This window comes from Staurois parvus, unplaced genomic scaffold (genome assembly GCF_062004578.1).
Source record: "Staurois parvus isolate SC_StPar_1 unplaced genomic scaffold, SC_StPar_1.0 ptg000806l, whole genome shotgun sequence".
Classification (NCBI taxonomy): Eukaryota; Metazoa; Chordata; class Amphibia; order Anura; family Ranidae; genus Staurois; species Staurois parvus.
The window spans coordinates 259,573-279,509 of record NW_028318602.1 but is presented as its reverse complement, the minus strand read 5'-3'; the positions used below and the strand labels follow the sequence as shown (position 1 = coordinate 279,509).

The following is a 19,937-nucleotide window of genomic DNA, read 5'->3' as shown; positions in this document are numbered from 1 at the left end:
GGGACAGATACCACCACCCGAGATCAACAGGCAGCAGTTACAGGCCTGATGTTCCTCCACGCCTCCATCCAAGCCTTTCGCCGCCACCTGTCTTTCTGAAGACCCCGAATCTTTCCAACCTCACCAAGGATGCCACTCACCCCCACCTGGATGGGGAGGACTTTCTGCCGAATGGAAACCTGACACCGTGCATTCCACACGTGTAGTAATGGACCACTAAACTAACTAAAAACAAGGTGTCCAAATCAAAACCCAGGCGGCTTTCGAATGCTCCATTCAGCCACTCTACATAACTCATGCAGTGCAGGAAAGAGACACCCAGAGTCCCACCCACCTCTTTGTACACTTCCATGTTAAAGGGGCACTCAAGCAAGATGTGGTCCATAGTTTCCACCTCACCCCGACACACCGACCTCGAACAACCACGGTCATCTGGAGGACGGTACTTCAGGTTACCCCTCCCATAAAGCCTGCCATGGAAAGCGAGCCAGGCCTGGTCCCTAAACTTCAAGGGAATCCAATCCAAATTTACTAAGCGTAAACCCTCCCTCATGATATGGCCTGAGCAATCTTTCAAGGCCAGCGGCACATGGAAAGCGGTCGCCAGAATCCTCTCACCCAGGAGTCTCCTAGGGAGGGACCTGACCTCCGCCGACACATGCCACTGCCAGAGTAACTTCAGGCATGGGGCCACATAAGCCAGGAGCTTACTGTGCTTGACCCGCAGGCTTCTCACTGGCCCGCCACTCTCCCAACTGCTCAGAAAGGGCCTAAATCAGATCTGGAACAGTCCTACCCATGCAGGTGGTCTCTGCTAGCATGTTACCAAAATTATGTTTCAAGATCATCAGAGAAAAGAACACAATCGGGTTGACCATTCCTAGGCCACCCTCCTGCCTGGATGAGTAGGTCACATCTCATTTGACAAGGTTCAGCCTATTCCTCCACAACATCTGGAAGAAGCAGCTGTAGATCCTTGTATAGAGCGACTCTGGCAAGAGACAAACAAAATTGACATACAAAAAGGTGGGAACCAGAAAGGTCTTGATTAAGTCGACCCTTTCCCTTAAGGAGAGCCGCCACCCCTTCCAGCACCTAACCTTGTCCTCGGCATCAGACAACCTGACTTCCTGTAATCAGCAGGGCCAAAATTGATGCCTATAATTTTTATCCTCCGCTGAGGCACTGGGAAGGTGTCTGGAAGTGAGAAGCTCTCACCCTCCCTACCCATCCAGAAAATGTTACATTTATCCTGGTTGACCTTGGAACCAGACGCCTCGGAATACTGGTCCATCACTGAGACTACCTCCTGCGCCTCACCCATCCCAGAGATGAAAACAGAAACGTCATCAGCGTAGGCAACGACCCTCAGTGACAGACCCCCAGGGGCACCCCGCCCAATGCCCCACCATCTAACCTCCCGACAAAGGGATCGATGGTGAAAGCATAGAGTAAGGAGCTCAGCGGGCACCCCTGGTGCACCCCAGATCCGACCCCAAAAGGCCACCCAACCCAGCCATTCACCAACATGAAACTTTCAGCCTCTCTAACAATGTAACCCTTCACATTGTAGGACGTAAATATAACTTTGGGCATCATGAGGGACTACCACGAGGAGAGGCGGAGGGCGTAAAGCAAAAAAAAAAAAGGGGGGGGCAGGAGGGCAAGGGGGCAAGGAAAGCAGTCACAAAGGAAAATAGGCATAGAAGGAGAGCATGAAAAAACGAAAAAGATAAAACAAAAAGTAAATACAGCAAGCCGGGCACTACTTGTGGGCCGCGCTCGTAGTATATAAACCTGGGGTTTTGAAAATGCCTCGAGCTAAGCCCCCAAATTGGAGGAGAAGCATTTTTAGTGGGGAGGTGATCAGCTATGCCAAAATACCGAGATGTACCAGATAAACAGGGGAGGGGGGGGGGTTGACCAAATAAAATACAAAGACAACAAAACATTACCGCCAGCATTATAAAGTGCCAGGTATATGAGAAGTTACAAAAATAGGTATCTAAACTAGGCAGTTGTGCAGAAACAAGGAAGTAAAAAGTACTCGGACCCTGGAGAAGTCAAACCTCAGCAGCCACCTGTAAAGGGGGGGGGAGGGGAAAAGGGCAAGGAGGGGAGGGGAAAAAGAGCTGGGGTCAATCACAGGTAAATACTCACAGGATCAGGTACAGAAATACAGGGGGGAGCTGCAGATCAGACAGCAATTTACTAGTGCAGCTCCACACCCTAAAATAGTGAAGCGCTAAAATAAATACCCTATATACACATAATAGGTACCATCAAAACCTATAATAATTATAAGATACCATCCAATAAACCTATTAGTCTATCAGTGGAATATCTTAAATAAATATTAAAAAAAGTTACATATATAACTCATAATATAAATCTGTGATTAAAAATAAATATGTGACAAAATAAATATTCCCTTAATTAATCCATCCTTCAAATTAATCAGTGATATAAAATCAAAATCCATGATTATAATATTCAATAATACAAGAATTATATATATATATATATATATATCCGTGATAAATTGTGACAAACCTATACAATTGGAATTAATGAAACTGTGATTCTTAATCAAAATAAGTGATTATTAATTTCTGTGACGAACCATATATCAAAATATTTCATAAAAAAAATTAAAATTATATATTAAATACACTGTTTCTTGTGATAAATAAATACACTGTGCCTAAAATAAGCAAAAAAAGTCCATGCAATAATGTGCTCAAAAGGAATCCTCCAATGGCAGCAATGCCTGCTCACCTCCCCACCTTGACCCACACAGGGCCACAAGGCTATAGCTCTCCTCAAAGGCAATCCTTTAATCCAGGCAGCTCAGCTAGGGATCACAGGACTTCCACTCCACCTCCTCTAATAGTCTAATCACTATTCCCTATTAGAGGGCGGACTCCCGGCGGCCATTTTACCGGAGCCCGCAGATCTAACCTCATTACATGGGAGATATTCCTATTATACCTTCTCGATCTATGGCATTATTCAATATCACTACTTAAATATCCTATTCTTTCATAATCTTATAGAATGCCCCACTTAAATATAAAATTCATTAGATTATTTATTAATATTACATTAAAAACTCACATTATACCCCACTTAATTTATTATAAACCCATCTCATTATTATTATTAAAGGAACAGAGGAAACAATTATAAAGAGGGAGTCCGCCCTCTAATTGGGAATAGTGATTAGACTATTCCCTATATATACACATTGTGGCACTGGGGGGCGGTTACCCTGATAAAGTCACGACGCACGTGACGCAACGCGTCAGAACTCCATTCCCAGTTTAGAGATATGTCACTTCCGGTCACGTGGGGACGCATGTCCGGATGCAGCGGCCATATTGGTTTCCCTTCCTGTATGTGAATACACCCATGGAATGAGGTGGAAAGTGCTCTGTAACAGGAAACAAATGTGAGTGGAAACAATATGTTGTACTGAGTGTCTAATTAAACAGTATTACACTATGGGAAGTTCTGTTTGTGTCCTATATGACGTTTGAGAGGAGGTGGAGTGGAAGTCCTGTGATCCCTTGCTGAGCTGCCTGGATTAAAGGATTGCCTTTAAGGAGAGCTATAGCCTTGTGGCCCTGTGTGGGTCAAGGTGGGGAGGTGAGCAGGCATTGCTGCCATTGGAGGATTCCTTTTGAGCACTAGAAGTGAAGATCACTAAGTGTTTTCACATTATTGCATGGACTTTTTTTGCTTATTTTAGGCACAGTGTATTTATTTATCACAAGAAACAGTGGATATAATATATAATTTAAAAATTTTTTATGAAATATTTTGATATATGGTTCGTCACAGAAATTAATAATCACTTATTTTGATTAAGAATCACAGTTTCATTACTTCCAATTGTATAGGTTTGTCACAATTTATCACGGATATATATATATATATATATATATATATAATTCTTGTATTATTGAATATTATAATCACGGATTTTGATTTTATATCACTGATTAATTTGAAGGATGGATTAATTAAGGGAATATTTATTTTGTCACATATTTATTTTTAATCACGGATTTATATTATTATGAGTGATATATGTCACTTTTTTAAATATATTTATTTAAGATATTCCACTGATAGACTAATAGGTTTATTGGAAGGTATCTTATAATTATTATAGGTTTTGATGGTACCTATTATGCGTATATAGGGTATTTATTTTAGCGCTTCACTATTTTAGGGTGTGGTACTTTATGACTTAATGGTTAAGGCAGAGTAATAGCAGCTGTTAGTATAGGGATTTATTCATATTAAGCGCAGGAGGATATTCCCATTTTTTACTAGTGCAGCTGCTGCACCTTTTATAGGCCAGTGGGTGCCAGAATTAGCCAATACACATTTGCGTCCGTGTATGCCCACGCATGTGCATATGTGTGCGCATATGCGCACGGCTATGCACAACAGTACGAGCACCTGCAGGCCTGAGCCTTCACGTGCCGCTACGAGCCTCAGCTATGCCATGGCCAACATGTCCTTGACATTACCCCCTCCCTACAGGCAGCCTCCAGATGCCCAATTGGCTTCTTTTCTGTGGATGACTGTGGAAAAAGGCATTTGTCATGAACATTCTCTTAGGGTTCCCAAAAATTCTCCTCCGGACCGCAATCCCTCCATTTATTAAGGTATTGCAACCAGTTCTTCTTTTTTCTGCAGTCCACCTCATATTCCTCATGGGGATGATGGGGATTAACAATTACAGGTTCAGGTGGGTCAGATCTTCTATTTGGAAAAGGATCTGTGACTGCAGGTTTTAGCAGTGATGCATGAAATACTGGGTGGATCTTGAACAATTCAGGTAAAGTTAATTCGTAAGGTACTTCGTTGAGCTTCCTTCTTACCGGAAATGGGCCCACAAATTTGGGTGCAAACTTTTTTGATGGACAGGCTAGCTTCAAATTTGCCAGGCTGAAGAATCAGTTCCCCCCTTCTTTTCTTGTCAAAAGCCCTTTTCTTGTCCACTTATGCCTTAGTCACCGCTTCCTGTAGCAACTTGTTATTGCAGCTGAGAAAATCTTCGGTGCTCTGAACAGCTGGGACCGTAGATTCTGGAACAAGATCAGGCAAGAAGGATGGATGGAACCCATAGTTGGCAAAAAATGGGGATTGTCCTGTGGCTGAGTGACTAGCGTTGTTATAGGCAAATTCTGCCAAAGGTAGCAGTGAAACCCTATCATCCTGGATGAAAGTTCCTGTAGCAACTTGTTATTGCAGCTGAGAAAATCTACGGTGCTCTGAACAGCTGGGACCACAGATTCTGGAACTCTAACAATGTGCATTCAAAACTCTTTAAGGCTGCTTTAGAATTCAACACCTTCTGAAAGAGCACTAAGAGAAATAAAGAGGTGTTTAAACATTCCAAAATTTGCAGTTGTGAAAACAGTACAAGATTGAAGCTAGTGTGCACAAAACAATAAGATCAGTTGACGTCGGACTGATCCTGCCTGTGGCAAGAACCCAGCAGCAAAAGGACCATGTGAAGCCTGTTGCTGCCTGTTGCCATGGAGTTGCTGCATCACTGGCCAGCCTAGCATTATGTTGCTCTTTCACTAGCACACAAGATTTTGCAGCATTCCAGGATAGCAAGGAAGTGACTTCATGGGTAAATGGAAGGCTCTCATCTGTAATTCTGCTCTGGTAATGTGTCACCAGTGATGGAATTGCCTGTCCAACATGGTCTTTAGTCAGTGTGGCTTGAAATGACAAAAAATATTAACATAGAAAATGCTACTAAAATAAATATGCATTTGAAAATAAACATGTTATCTGTAATACCTAGATTTATAATGTGAGCATCAGAGAAGCAGCAACCAGGATCAGCTCCACCAATGAAAACTATTCTTCCTTTTCCACTGTCTTCATCCGCAGGTAAATACACACATGTCTGACCAACCCGTGGACTTGGAGCAGTTCCACCAGGTTCAAAAGCATACCTACAAGACAAATTTACAAGGACAGGGCTTTTAGTATATTGTATTATGTTGCTCTTTGATTGATATCTAACTATTGGCTAATAAAATATGGCACACTGCTTTAAGACAGGTACACAATAAAAGATGAACAAAAAAAACAAGAGATTGCTGTACTAAAACAAGCATCTTAGTGCGGTGATCTTCTCCGTTGTGCCTTTGTATTCTGACAGGGGGACTGGTCCTAACTCTAGGAGAGACCAACGCACACCTGTCAAAATCAGTCTCCTGGCTATTCCCAAAACCTGGTCCCAGGATTTAAGATTTCCTCCCACCCAGATCACTGCAAAATCTACAGGCTCCAGATCCCAAACAAAATTTTAATTAACACCAAGGAAACTGAAAACAGTTTCCTCCAAATTGAACAAGCACTCTGGTGTCCCTCAACCTGTCTTGTTGAGACTCCTGGGTGACATAATATCCTTTTAACACTGCCACAATATGTAAACCCTCACTTTGTAAAACAACCTATTCAGTTAAAATGAAAGGCAACACATTTGTGTATACATATAAAACACATTATAAATACCTTCTTTTCCCCCTTTAATAAGTGATCACATGCCCTCTGTTCTCAGCTGCATAAGGATCTTAGAGAGGTGGGGAGGAGGAGAAGCAGCAGCACACTAATCTTTCAAGATAATGGCTGTGCAGGGGTGGGACGTGTCAGCAAAAGTCTGATCACTGGAGGAGTGCAGCCTGAGTACATAACTCAGCTAGATTGACTTCATACAACCAGCCTGTTGGGTTTTTTTCACCCAATTACTGCTGGTGGGGAAGACTCCCTGCACTCCCCGCCAGCAGAACACAATAGCGCTGCAGGAGGGGTTCCCCCATAAACACCGACTGCACTGATGGAAGAAAATTGTATAACGTACATTTGTAGCAATCTATGAAGGTAGAAAACCCTCAGGCTCTAGGACCACTTTAAGGTGAGGAATAGATCTAGAAATCCCACTAATGATAAAAACTCCTATTAGACATGATACCTGGGATTTGACATGTAACTCAGTGAAAATTTTCAATAAAACAATCTGTAAATTAGTGATGAAAAGAAAACCTCAGTGGTAACCCAAATAAATGAAAAAAAAAATATTTATTTTTGTGTTGCAGCTAATCACTATTGTGAGTTCACAAACCAATAGTAATCAGTATCAAGGTGTACCTAATAAAATGGCCGGTGAGTGTATAATGTTTGGGGGATCCGAGTAATTTTCTATCAAAAAATGTATGTTTTTTTTACATGTAGGAGAGCAATGTCAGAATTGGCCCAGACTAGGTGTTAAACTGTCTGGCACCGAGGAAGTTAGAGTGTGAGGAGCCACTGTAATCTCCTGCACAGAAGCAGAACTACTTTAACCACTAGCCTACAGGGCACTTATACCCCCTTCCTGCCCAGGCCAATTTCCAGCTTTCAGCGCTGTCTCAATTAGAATGAAAATTGCACGGTCATACAACATTGTACCCATATGAAATTTTTATCATTTTTTTGTGACAGACAGAGCTTTCTTTTGGTGGTATTTAATACCCTCTGGGTTTTTTATTATTTCTTAAACAAACCAAAAACCACTGAAAATTTTGAAAAAAAAAAGTTTCTTAGTTTTTGTTATAAAATTTTGTAAATAAGTGATTTTTCTCCTTCACTGATATGCGCTAATGAGGCTGCAGTGGTGGACACTGATAGGTGGCATTGATGAGGAGGCACTGGTAGGTGGCACTGATGGGCATTGGCAGGCATCACTGATGGGCACTAAAAGGCAGCACTGATACATGGTACTGATAGGTAGCACTGATAGGCGGCACTGACTAGCACTGTTAGGTGGCATTGACAGGCGGCACTGATAGGCGGCACTGATTGGTGGCACTGATTGGCATTGATAGGTGGCACTGAAAGGCAGTTCAGATGGGCACTGATATGTGGCATTGATGTTGCACTGATGGGCACTGGCACAAGGCACTAATGAGCACTGACAGGTGGCACTGCTGGGGCTACACTGATAATCACTGCCCTGATGATCAGTGTACATGTCCCCTCCACGGAAAGCCAATTACCGGCTCTCCTCTCGAGCTGTTAGTGTAACTGGCATTTCCCTGTTTACATGTGATCAGCTGTGACTGGACACAGCTGATCACATGACCGAGCCAACATCTTCGGCTCTTTCTGTGATCGGTGATCCGCTGTGTCCAAGGGACACAGCGCACCGCCAATTGCTTCGCGCTCCCTGAGCCCAGTGAGAATGGGAGGATGTCATATGACGTCCTCCCAGAACGAGAGAACCACCTTGCACCCGTCATTGGACTATATGGCGGGCAGGAGGTGGTTAAACATCTTTCCATCATTTTCTGAGTTCAAATACATCATTATGAAAGAATGGAATAAGACTGAGCAGAAAACGTAGCTTCACAGAAGAATGGCAAGCTATATCCCTTCAAAGACTAGGACATTCAGCACCTGGATTTGGCTCTCCTGGTGCATGTGGCCCTCATGATGTTTGCTAAACACATAACCTTACCTCTGGAAGATGCAATGTCGTTCAAAGATGGTCTTGAAGGGCGATGACATCCTCAGTGACACCAATACAGTGGTCAGTGCTAATAAAAAGCACTGTCATTGTAGTAATGGCACTGGGCAGGAAGGGGTTAACATGTGAGGTGATCAAAGGGTTAACTGTGTGCTATTTTACTGTGGGCTATGTTAGTGCTTTCAACTGTAAGAACACTGCTTTTCATGGCTGTGCTATGCAAAGCATTGTGCAGGAGGTGACAGGGGAGAGAATTGTATTGTTTACATACAGTTCTCTCCCTCCATCGGTAATGCACCATGATTACTGGGTGCCGGTGAGTAATCACCGGCCGGGACCTGGTGATTGACAGCCGAGGCAGCTAATAACCACGCGCACACCCCCTACCCGGAAATGCAAAATCACATTTATATAAGTGATTTTGAGCACCCCTGCAGCCCTGTAGCTGTATATCTGCTATAGGGCAGTGGGAAAGTGGTTAATGGAGTGAGCACCAGAGGTTGTTTTGGCTGCTCAGCATGTGTTTGTACTAAGCACCCAAGTGTTTCCTTGTGCGAGAGTAACCTGAAGCAATAAAGTTGTTTTTTTTCTCATTGAGGCAGGCGCCTCATTTACTCACTCAGCAAACATACTTCTGCTGAGCATTAAGAAAGCCCAGAACTCCCCTTTCCTGACAAGCACCCAATGGGTGCTCATCACACTGCAAGGTCTCTCCCCTCCCTGCTAGTCCCCGGGTACTGTGCCAGAGACAGGCAGGGAGAGGAGGAGGAGATAAACAGCATAATGTTAAAAATATGAAAAGTGTAAGTTGCCATAAGGCCCCTTTCATTTTTAAAAGCCCCAGACATTCCTAAAAGCACCTCAGATTTAAATGCGGATTTGGTTAGAATTATTATTATTTTTTTTTTATTAGGACAAGTAGACTGTCATAAGAGAGTAGATTGGGACCCCGATTAGGCCCTTGGACAAGTAGTTTTTAAAACAATTTTCACACATCTGCAGCTAAATCTTCTTAAGGTCAGTGTCGATGTGACTGCCCGCAGCAGAGCTAAATGAAAACAAAAAAAAAAAAAAAACACGAGCTCGGTGCCTTGTGTCCTGGCCGATGTAAATCGTGCACCCAAGCTGGCCGCAGGAATGGCCTCTAAGCGTGCTTTGGCCCTAACTGCCATATCCAAAGCAATGGAATTCTGGCCAGAAAAGGTTGACTTTGGGCTCGTTCATTTCTAACTCTTGCCAAACGCCCCTATAGTGTTTGACAAGCGTTAGACAGGCGGTTGTGAAGCGTTTTTAACGCTCCACAAACGCTTCAAAAATGCCCTGCGGCGGTTGGTAGGCGTTTGCCAAGCGTTAAAACAGCACCACAAATGCCTATAATGAAGATTAAATGGTATTAACGCTCCGCAAACACCTCGCAACCGCGTCGCAAATGCCGACCAGGCCGGAGCAGCACCATAGACTTGAATGGGAGGCTTCAACTCCTCCTGACTTGACCAGAGGCATCCATTTTGCCTTGACGCGATGCTAACGCTTCCGTGTGAACAGCACTGTGTGCTGCCATGTGCAGAATTTTCAGAGGCGTTTGAGAAGCGCTAAAAAACGCTTCCCAAACGCCTGTCTGACACCAGATGACAGAGCTAGTGTGAACATAGCCTTCATGCTAAAAAGAACTATGGAGGGTGCAGCAGGAGGCTCTGCTATACATGAGCTGAAGCTTGCTTCGGTCTTCTTGTGTGAGGCCTCTATTGAGATTTGCTCTGTGGCTCATGATATGCACTGGTCAGTAATGGTCAAATATGCTTTGTGGTTGCGGGCATGGCTAACAGACCAAACATCAAAGCAGGTCTGGTGTATGATCCCGTTTGAAGGATCTTCGCTCTTTGGTAATAAGCTGGACAGTGCCATAGACAGATCCAGGGGTAGTAAGTAAGGGTTTATGCCTTAGGACAGACATTTGCTGAATCAGAAGAGGTCTTAGTTCAGAACAGAACATGGATCGCTCTAGTTCCTATAGACCTGGTCAGGAAATTAAAAGAGTTGGAAGGGAGGTCTGCCTCAATAGGCCAAGATGCTTCTAAACCCTTTTGAGGCCATGTCTGTGCAGACATGCATTCTAGGAGATCATTTGCCCCTTTTCAGGCATGTGTGGGCAGCCTCAATTTCAGATGCACGGGTCATCAGAAAGGTCTTTTCAGGTTACAATTGGACCTTCAGCCATTCACCATGCCTCAGATTTCTAGCCGCAGAGTTGCCTCATTCCAGTGAAAAAAAAAAAAGAAGACATATTCTCCTGTCCTATGTCAGGTCACTAGTGGCACAAAGTGCAGTTGTGCACTTGTTAAAGTACAGGAGAGGTTTCAGGACATGTATTCACCACTCTTGTCAGGATAAAGTCTGGAGCCTGAGGCCTGTCATCAACCTCATGCACTTGAACAAGCTCATTCAGAAGCAAAGCTCAAAATGGAAATGTTATACTCCATCCAACAGGCAGTCCAGCTAGTTGACTAGCACATCTTTATAGATCCAAAGGATGCATTTTTTCACATGCCCATAATGCACTCTTTCCAAAAGTTACTCTGCTTTATGGTTGGGCAGGAGCATCTGCAATTCATATGCCTTCCGTTCATGCTCTCTATTTCCCCTCGGGTGTTCACCAAGTCTTTGCTCGCAACAGTCACTCTGATCAGAAGAGGCATACATCTTTATCACGATCTAGACAACCTTCTTCTCTCTAAAGAAAGGGAACTTCTTCTAAATCACAAAATGAAAATTAATTGCTTTAAAAGTTTGGCTGGATGATTATTTAGAAAATGGCTATGTAACCCCTGGTAGAGCAACACTGTTCAGAGCACAACAGCATTACCCCCACAGAAGTTCTCGGTAACCTGAGATGGGATTGTCTTGGTCCTTTCATCCTCTCACCTAATTGGCTTCACAGAGGTTCCGGAAACTTTTTTGGGTGTCACGCATCCCGCAGTTTTGTTTGCACAATCGCAGCGTGTTTGCTGCACGAAAAAACTTGCTGCAACAAAAACACCCTTAAATGAATGGCACCTGAAAACGTGATCACGCATTTTCACACTTTTACAGCACATTTCCAAATCGCGGGCAGAATCGTGGTGATTCCATCTGCGATTTAAAAAAAACCTAGTGTGAATGGAGCCTAATGGTTACCTATAGTCTGGTCAGTAAATAGTTTTTTTCTTTTCCTTCTCTCAGTAAAATGGTGAGACCAACATCTAGAATTTGGAAACATTTCCACAGTGTAATTTCTGGTGAGAGCAAAGCTGCAATCTGCAAACATTGTGAGAAGAAATATTATTTTCAAATGCTACAAAGAGGACATGTCCTTGCATGCTAGAGGTGCCCTAAAGACATTAAAAATACTTTACGGAATTAAAAGGACCATAATGAAAGTGCAAATAGCTTTTCCCTATCTCAGAAACACTCTTTCTGCTGCTTCTGAATCATCACATATTTTAAAAAGCAAGTTTAGTTTATTTACTGAATAAACTGTGGTTTTATTTCATGCATAATACTTTTATTATATACACTGCACTTTACGTTCCTTGTGTAAAAAAATTACTCTCAATCAGTAAAACTACTCCACAAGGAAAAATAGAAACAGGGGAAAAAAAAATTTTTTTTCATGGCCTTAAAATTTCCAGAAATTTCACTTCTCTAGTTCGGAGATACCATCAGAGCACTCAGAGCTAAGTTCGGCGAACATCGTCGAGCCATAGAACATTTATTAATACAATTAAAAGTGCATCGCAATATAAACATGTCAACACAATGTATAAATTAATGATAATGTAACCAAACTCCAAATTATGAATGTCCAATAAAATCTTTGCAGTATATACACATCCACACATGACTGTGTACACTTCTTCCTTTCACAATTAGTGCACCTCCACCACATCAGGTGAAAAACCTGCTCACCTCCAATATATCATTAAGAGCTCATCTCATTCACAATAAAGCAGCCCTTCTGGTCCCCAAATTCACTTCTTATCCAGGTGATATCCCACTTCTTCTCCGCTAATGCTCAGAGATTGATGGATATGTGACCATGTAATAAAAAGGCCAAAACATAGTGCTCTCTGTTTGAGACTTTATTTTCCCCACTATTAAAATAACACTTCCATAATATTCATATAAAAACAGCAGATAGATCCAAAATTTCCAATGCTCACCACTCCGCTAGCAAGATAGCAGCAAGCAAAGGTAACAAAGATCAGCTCCTCCTCCCTAGATGCATTGCTCACACATACGGGCTTCTTCAGTAGGCAGAGGAGTCGATAATACCAAACCTTATATAGTATACCTAAAGTCCCCATGGAGACACCCAGTCCAATATCCGGAAAGGTGGCGATGGACACCCTTGGACCGGAAGTCCATTACTGGGACCGGAAATACGTCATCATCCGCCCTTCGATCCAGAAGACACCACCGTCTGAGTCAGCCCAACACCACCACTCTATCTAGGTGTCCTCAGCCACATAAAAGTCACTGAATATTAAAAAAGTATGCTTTATCTAATCCCATGATGAAGAATACAGATATGGGGGGTGTACTTATTTAACCACTTCCCGTCCAGCGCATGTAGATAAACGGCCGGATGGGAGCGCTGCCGAAGCGGGTGGACATTTTTAAATGTCCCCCCCCCCCATCTATTGCCTGTGTGTGCTCCCTGGGAGCGCGTGGCACCGTGATCAATGCCCATTATGTCCTCCGGACACAGGAGAACACAGATCGCTGTACAGGACCTCTGTGTGAGGTCCCGATTCATGTGATCACTGACTGGTTAATCAGTGATCACATGAATAGTAGTAAACAAGATGTAACTTTCTGACATCATTGTTTATTACTTGTGAAATCTGTCAATGATCACAGAGGTCACATGGTACAAGGCTATTCACAACAGCATTGTACCATGTGACAAGCTGTGACCAATCACAGCTCTCACAGTATTTCTCAATGGCTCCAAGAATGCAGCCAGAGAGAAATTATTGCTTTTACAGCCTTTATGGGTGTAAAAGCAATCAGTGTGAAAAAAGAAAAACAAAATCTTCATCACCCCCCCCACAAGTAGCAGTGTCACTATGGTAACAGTGTACTGTTAGGGTGACAGTATGTTAAAAAACAAAACAAAAAAATAAAACAATAAAATAAAAATGTAAAAAAAAAATTATAATTTTTGGTTATAAACTAAATTTGGGTTATTTCTTTTTTTTTTACTAAAAGGATAGATGAATGCATTTTGGCCAAGATTTATGAAGAAAGATTATTTATTTGCAAAATGTTATAAGAAAATACACTTTATCAAAATGTTTGGACTTTTTTATATAGCAAAAAAATAAAAATCCTAGTGGTGAATAAATACCACCAAAATAAAGTTTTATCTGTCAAAACAAATACAAAAAAATTCATATGGGTACAGGGTTGCATGACTGCGCAATTGTCATTCAAAGTGTGATAGCACTGAAAGCTGAATATTGGCCTGGACTGGAAGGATTAAAATGTAATCCCCTATTTCGGATAACAAATATGTGGAGGTTTTCAAAAATATGATGGTTAAGGACATTGAAGCCTTGAATGCTAAAAGGGTAAAGGATCTGGTGCAGATTAGGAAGGGTATCAAAACATTGAAGGATAAAAGAGATGTAGTGATTAGGCCAGGGATTGTGCTCACGTCTAAGGCATATTATCAGCAAGAAATGGGGAGGTTATTGGAAGATAGGGATACCTATACAATACTAAGTAAGAATCCAGTTATTCTGGATTGCAGTTGAATTCTTTAACTTTGAGGCAGGGCCAATATATTGATATTTTGTACACTCTTTGGTGTTCTCTACACAAGCGTACTTGAAGGACACTAAACTTTTGCAGCTTTTAAACACTATCCATAGTGAACAACCCTGTTACTTAGTGGCAGCTGAAGTCAACTCAGTCAACTAGTGGTGCACTGAAACAAAAATTCTGGTGCCGAAACCGATACCGAAAATTCAGAATGCAGGTGGTCGAAAACCGAACCGAAATGTCTGCGTATGTGGGGGTGGGGAGACTCCAATTTGTTTTTTGTATTTTTTCTACTGTCTCATATATATATATATATATATATATATATATATATTTTTTTTTTTAACTTATGATTTTATTGCTATCACATAGGGGACTAATAGTCCTCTATGAGATAGCATATGATAGCATATCACTGCAGCGACATGTTCACATTGAAATTTGCTTTCACAAATATCGGGACTTCACTTTAAACAATATCTTACATTTCTAAAAAATTTTAAAATGTGTAAAAAATAGTTTTTTAAAGGAAGTCGTGACAGTGAAGAACTAGATGCTTTTCCAGTGTCTATGGACAGATATAAATGCGCATGTGCAGAACACATTTTAGCCGTCTGCCATGGGCGCTTTCTTTTTAGACGCTGTTTAATAGTAAATCTCTGTGTGGAGTCCTCTGACAGGCGGCACTCGATCGCATCTACTGTGTTTAACAAACAGCACTATTTGTAGCTAGGCATATCTTTATGTATTCTAATTTGATTTCCTTAGTTCTATTGATTCTGTTTTTGTTTCTATTCCTTTATAATTATTTCTGTAATGATTTTACATATTTTGAAGGTCTAGATAGTATATATTTTGACAGCTGAATCTAAAAATAAAAAGGTCTGCAATTAAAAAAAATGTAAAAAAAAAAACGACGTGGGGTCCCCCCTCCCATCCATACTAAGCCCTTCGGGTCTGGTATGGGCCTTAAGAGGTAACTCCACGCCAAAATTAAGAAAAAAAAAAAACCAGGTGTGGGCCCCCCCCCCAAAAATCCATACCAGACCCTTATCCGAGCATGCAGCCTGGCAGGTCAGGAAAGGGGGGGGGGGACGAGTGAGCGCCCCCCCTCCTGAACCATACCAGGCCACATGCCCTCAACATGGGGGTGGTGCTTTAGGGCAGGGGGGGCTCCCCCCAAAGCATCTTGTCCCCATGTTGATGGGGACAAGGGCCTCTTCCCCACAATCCTGGCCGGTGGTTGTGGGGGTCTGTGGGCGGGGGGCTTATCAGAATCTGGAAGCCCCCTTTAACAAGAGGGCCCCCAGATCCCGGCCCCGCCTACGTGAATGAGTATGGGGTACAAAAAAACTTCACAAAAAAACCCCAAAGTGTAGTGTAAAAAAAAACCAAAAAAAAAAACCACACAGGACACGGTCCTTGACAAGTCCTTTAATAAAAGAAAGTGACCCAAAGTAAATCCAACATTAATCACGAAGCCCGCCTCCGGCGATCGGAAACAAAAAAAAAAAAAAAAAAAGGTTCCGCGTCCGACGATGGCTGCTCAGCCTTCTGCTGTGAGCTTGGGTGACAGTTCTTAAATATGTAAAGGGCGGGGACACCCAGGGAAATCATCCGAGTTACCCCGCCCCATGTCACATGGGGTGGGATTACATGCGTGATGTCCCCGGGTGGCCCCGCCTCTTACATATTTAAGAACTGTCACCCAAGCTCACAGCAGAAGGCTGAGCAGCCATCGTCGGATGCGGAACCTTTTTTTTTTTTTCTTCTTTCTGGTCGCTGGTGCCTTACACCGTGATTGACATTGGATCTACTTCGGGGGACATTCTTTGAGATTTTTCTTTTATTAAAGGACTTGTCAAAGACCGTGTCCTGTGTTTTTTTTACACTAAACTTTTACACTAAACTGGGTTTTTTTGTGAATTAGTAGCGGTACCATGTAACCCATACTCATTCATGTGGGGGGGGGCCCTTTTGTTAAAGAAGGCTTCCAGATTCTGATAAGACCCCTGCCCTCAGACCCCCACAACCACTGGCTAGGGTTGTCGAGAAGAAGCCCTTGCCCCCTGCCCCAAAGCACCCCCCCATGTAGAGGGCATGTGGCCTGGTATGGTTCATGGGGGGGGCGCTCGCTCGCCCCCCCCTTTTCCTGACCTTCCGGGCTGCATGCTCCGATAAGGGTCTGGTATGGATTTTGGGGGGGGGACCCCACAACATTTTTTTTTAAATTTTTGCATGGAGTTACCCCTTAAGATCCATACCTGACCCGAAGGGCTTGGTATGGATGGGAGGGGGGACCCCACACCTTTTTTTTTACATATTATGGTGCCGGTTTTTAAATGTAATTCTCCCTTTTTTTCCTTCACTATAGCTCAGAAAGTCAGCTGTCACTTCCCCCAGCTAAAATAGAAAGTTTTCTTTGAGTTTATATCCCTAAAGGAAACTGTCAGGGATCCAGGTATGACCAGAAATGTGTGGACTGACACAGGGAAGTAACAGGCTTCAGAAATGATATAATATAATTTATTATTAGCTACCCAAATATACAATGCTCAGTAAATAAACCAACCTTCCACTAATCTTAGTATGTGCAGGAACACAGGCGCAGTCAGGGCTGGAGAGGTGGAAGGGTCAGGCCGGCCATATGGTTCTGTTAACGACCGTCTGGTGATACCCCTAGCAGTCCTCAGGGTAGGATTCCCCAGGGCGCGGAGTCTAAGTCCCAGTCTGCTTTTTCACCAGGGCCCCTGATGGTGGGGATGGACTTGGAGCAGACAGGAACCAGGTCGCGGCCCCTGAGTACACCTGCTCGTGGTAGAGGGATCCGCCAGAGGTATATGCAGGTAGGAAGCCTGATGTGAAGGGGCTGGCAGGTTTGGACAGTAGTGACTGGATCCGTGCAGGATGTATGGATCGTCTGGGTAGCGTAAGGCGTAGTCAGGCAGGCCAGGTCAGCGGGCAGCGAGGTACCGAAAGAGCAGGCAGAGAATAGTCAGGGTCACAAGCCGGGTTCAGGAACTCACGGGCAGCGCGGTACAGAGGATCAGGCAGAGAATGGTCAGGGTCACAAGCCGGGTTCAGTAACTCACGGGCAGTGCGGTACAGGGGATCAGGCAGAAGGATGGTCAGGCAAGCCAGGGGTTAAACAGGAGACGGTCAGCAGGGTCAGGAACAATGCAGAGTCGGCAACAAATCAGATAGGCAGAGGAGCAGGAAAACAGGATGCAAGGTACAGGGGCTCATGGGAACCATACACCAAGTCCCTGATCACAGGCCTGGTCATTCCTTAAATACACCTCCTGCAATCAGCCCCAGGTGTTGGCTGACTGCAGGAGTGAGCTTCTGGCTGCTGAGGGCACCCGCTGGTCAGCCCTGGTACTGCAGCCCACAAGGCAGATGAGCCCTGTGGCGAGTCATTCCTGACAGCATGTGGAGAGGCTGTATTGGATTGTGCTCTGCTGAGCTCCAGGTGTAGGCCTGAAGCCAGGCTCTAGAGTTCGGTGCTCTACTGAGAACCATGCAGGACCCTGGGATAGGCCCAGGAGGGGACCCGGGTGGAGGTCCGGGGGGACGTCAGACGGCGTTTCCCATGCTAGCTGTGGTACTCCACCCCCAGTACCAGTGTTTGAGGACTTAGGCGGTGGCCCAAAAAAGGGTGAGCCTGTGTCAGTTTATAGGAGCAAAGTTGCTGCCAGAATTTTGCGGATTGCAAAAGAGGAGGAGAAGCTGGCCAAGCTCCGGATGGAATATAGGAAGAAAAAGGGGGTCTGGGAGAGGGCCTGGAGCAACAAGCGTTCATTGCATCGACCGGAGGTCAACAGCTTGGAAGATAAAGTAAAAAGCCAAGCGCTGCTTGTTGCAGCATTAAAAGGAGACGAGCGGCAGTTTCAAGGAGAAATATGCCAGTGAGACCAGATTCATGGCGATGAGGAAGGATGTCAAATTGACTGCAGATGAGGATATTGCTCCATCCCACTCTGGGGATTCTATGGATATCGCTGAGGAGGAGGCAAGCCAGCAGGCTGGAAAATGTTTGCAACAGAGTGGGGCTGCGGCGGTGTCAGTCCCCATGGAGGACGGATCACAGCTTCTTACCCCTGGTCAGGTAACCCAGGAGTGGGGAGCGGATGACCAGGATGACTGTGCAGGGGCTTTACAGGTCATACGAGAGCTGGAATCTCCTTTGAGTGGGAGAAAGTTCAGGTTTACAGAGAACTTGTCTGAAGAGGAGGGAGCAGAGGAAGATGGAGTCCCGAGGAAAGCCCGGGTAAGGGTTAAGGAAAAGACTGTGTATAGACTCCAGCCTGCTGCAGGGGGAGGTGCTGTTACACAGGTGCACGCCGAGGTGCACGCTGAGCTGGGAGGGTCCGCAGCCGGATTGTCAGCTCCTGCGGCCGGGACTGGTATGTGTAAAACTCTGTGTGCTGTTGAGTCATCTGCTGGGACTGGTGTGAGTAAACCTGTATGTGCTACTGTGTCATCTATGGGAGTGGGAGCAGCCGGTCCCCTCCGGGCCGCTGATAGTGCGCTGTCTGTGCCCGTGTCTGGTCTCCCCGTGCCAGCGGGAGGGAGTGCGGGGGGGGGGGTGGAGCCTGCTGTGGTGTCGGGTGCAGGTCTCGCTGTTGCCGGGCAGGCCGAGGGCTTATCGGTGTTTACTGGAACTGCTGCAGCGGCCGTGGGGGTAGTGAAGAGCGGCCCCCCCGGTGGGTCTTTTGTCGGCAGGGTTTCCTTTCCTGAGGCAGTATCGGGAGGTGGGCAGCCCAAAATTAGCTACGCTGCTATGCTTGGCAACTCGGGGGGAGGGGCCCCCCCGCAAGTGTCTCAGTCGGGTGCCCGGCCATTTGGGGGTGGATCCTTCGCACGGAGGAATGTCGTTCAGTTGAGGTGGGTGGGGGGAGGCACCCTGCCTTCTAGAGGATCTGTGGCTGATAAGATCCTGGGCATGGGCTTCAGGGTTGCTGAAATCTTTGCCCTGATTAATTCTGTTGGGTCTAATGAGTATGATCTGTCATTTGTCAAGCCAGAAAGCTTGGACCTCTTCTGGGAGAGGTATGATAGGTCCTGCAAGTCTTCCAAGGAGTGGGAGGGTTTGTCCCCTAGAGTGGTGTCTAGGCAACCATTAATAAAGAACATAACTATTTTGGTACGGAATGAGTCCATTCCCCCAGCGGACCTCATTGTGTTGCTGAGGAGGTATGGTGAGGTGCTGGGGTCCCTAAGCAAAGTGCTTGATGACAAAGGTATATGGACAGGTGGATGGACTGCCCAGGTTAAGCTCAGGGTCTTTGATAATGTTGTACAGCATATGCCCTCATCTGCGTTTATTGGGAGAGATCGAATTGTGGTCTTTTATCAGGGGCAACCCAAATTGTGCCACAGATGTGGTGATAAGGGCCATTTTTCCTCTTCCTGCCCAAAACAGAGGTGTTCCCTGTGTCAGGGTCTGGGCCACCAGGCCAGGAGTTGCAACATAATTCGTTGGATGGATGCAGAGGACTCTGCGCTCCCGGCAGCAGTTCTTCCCTCAGGTCAGCTGGCCCCCCCAGTTCCGTCCTTAGTTAGCTCCCCTGTTCTAGATCCATTGTCT

At 44.7% G+C, this 19,937-nt stretch overlaps 1 protein-coding gene across 6 annotated transcripts in view; it reads right to left on the bottom strand.

Annotated features, from left to right (window-relative positions):
* Positions 1-19,937, bottom strand: part of RABEPK (Rab9 effector protein with kelch motifs) — a 534,413-nt gene that overhangs the window by 312,333 nt on the left and 202,143 nt on the right. For all 6 annotated transcript variants that reach the window (XM_089654844.1, XM_089654843.1, XM_089654847.1 and 3 more), the window contains one exon: positions 5,830-5,987. In XM_089654844.1, the coding sequence (XP_089510970.1) occupies positions 5,830-5,987 (158 nt within the window). The remainder of the gene's footprint in view (positions 1-5,829; positions 5,988-19,937) is intronic.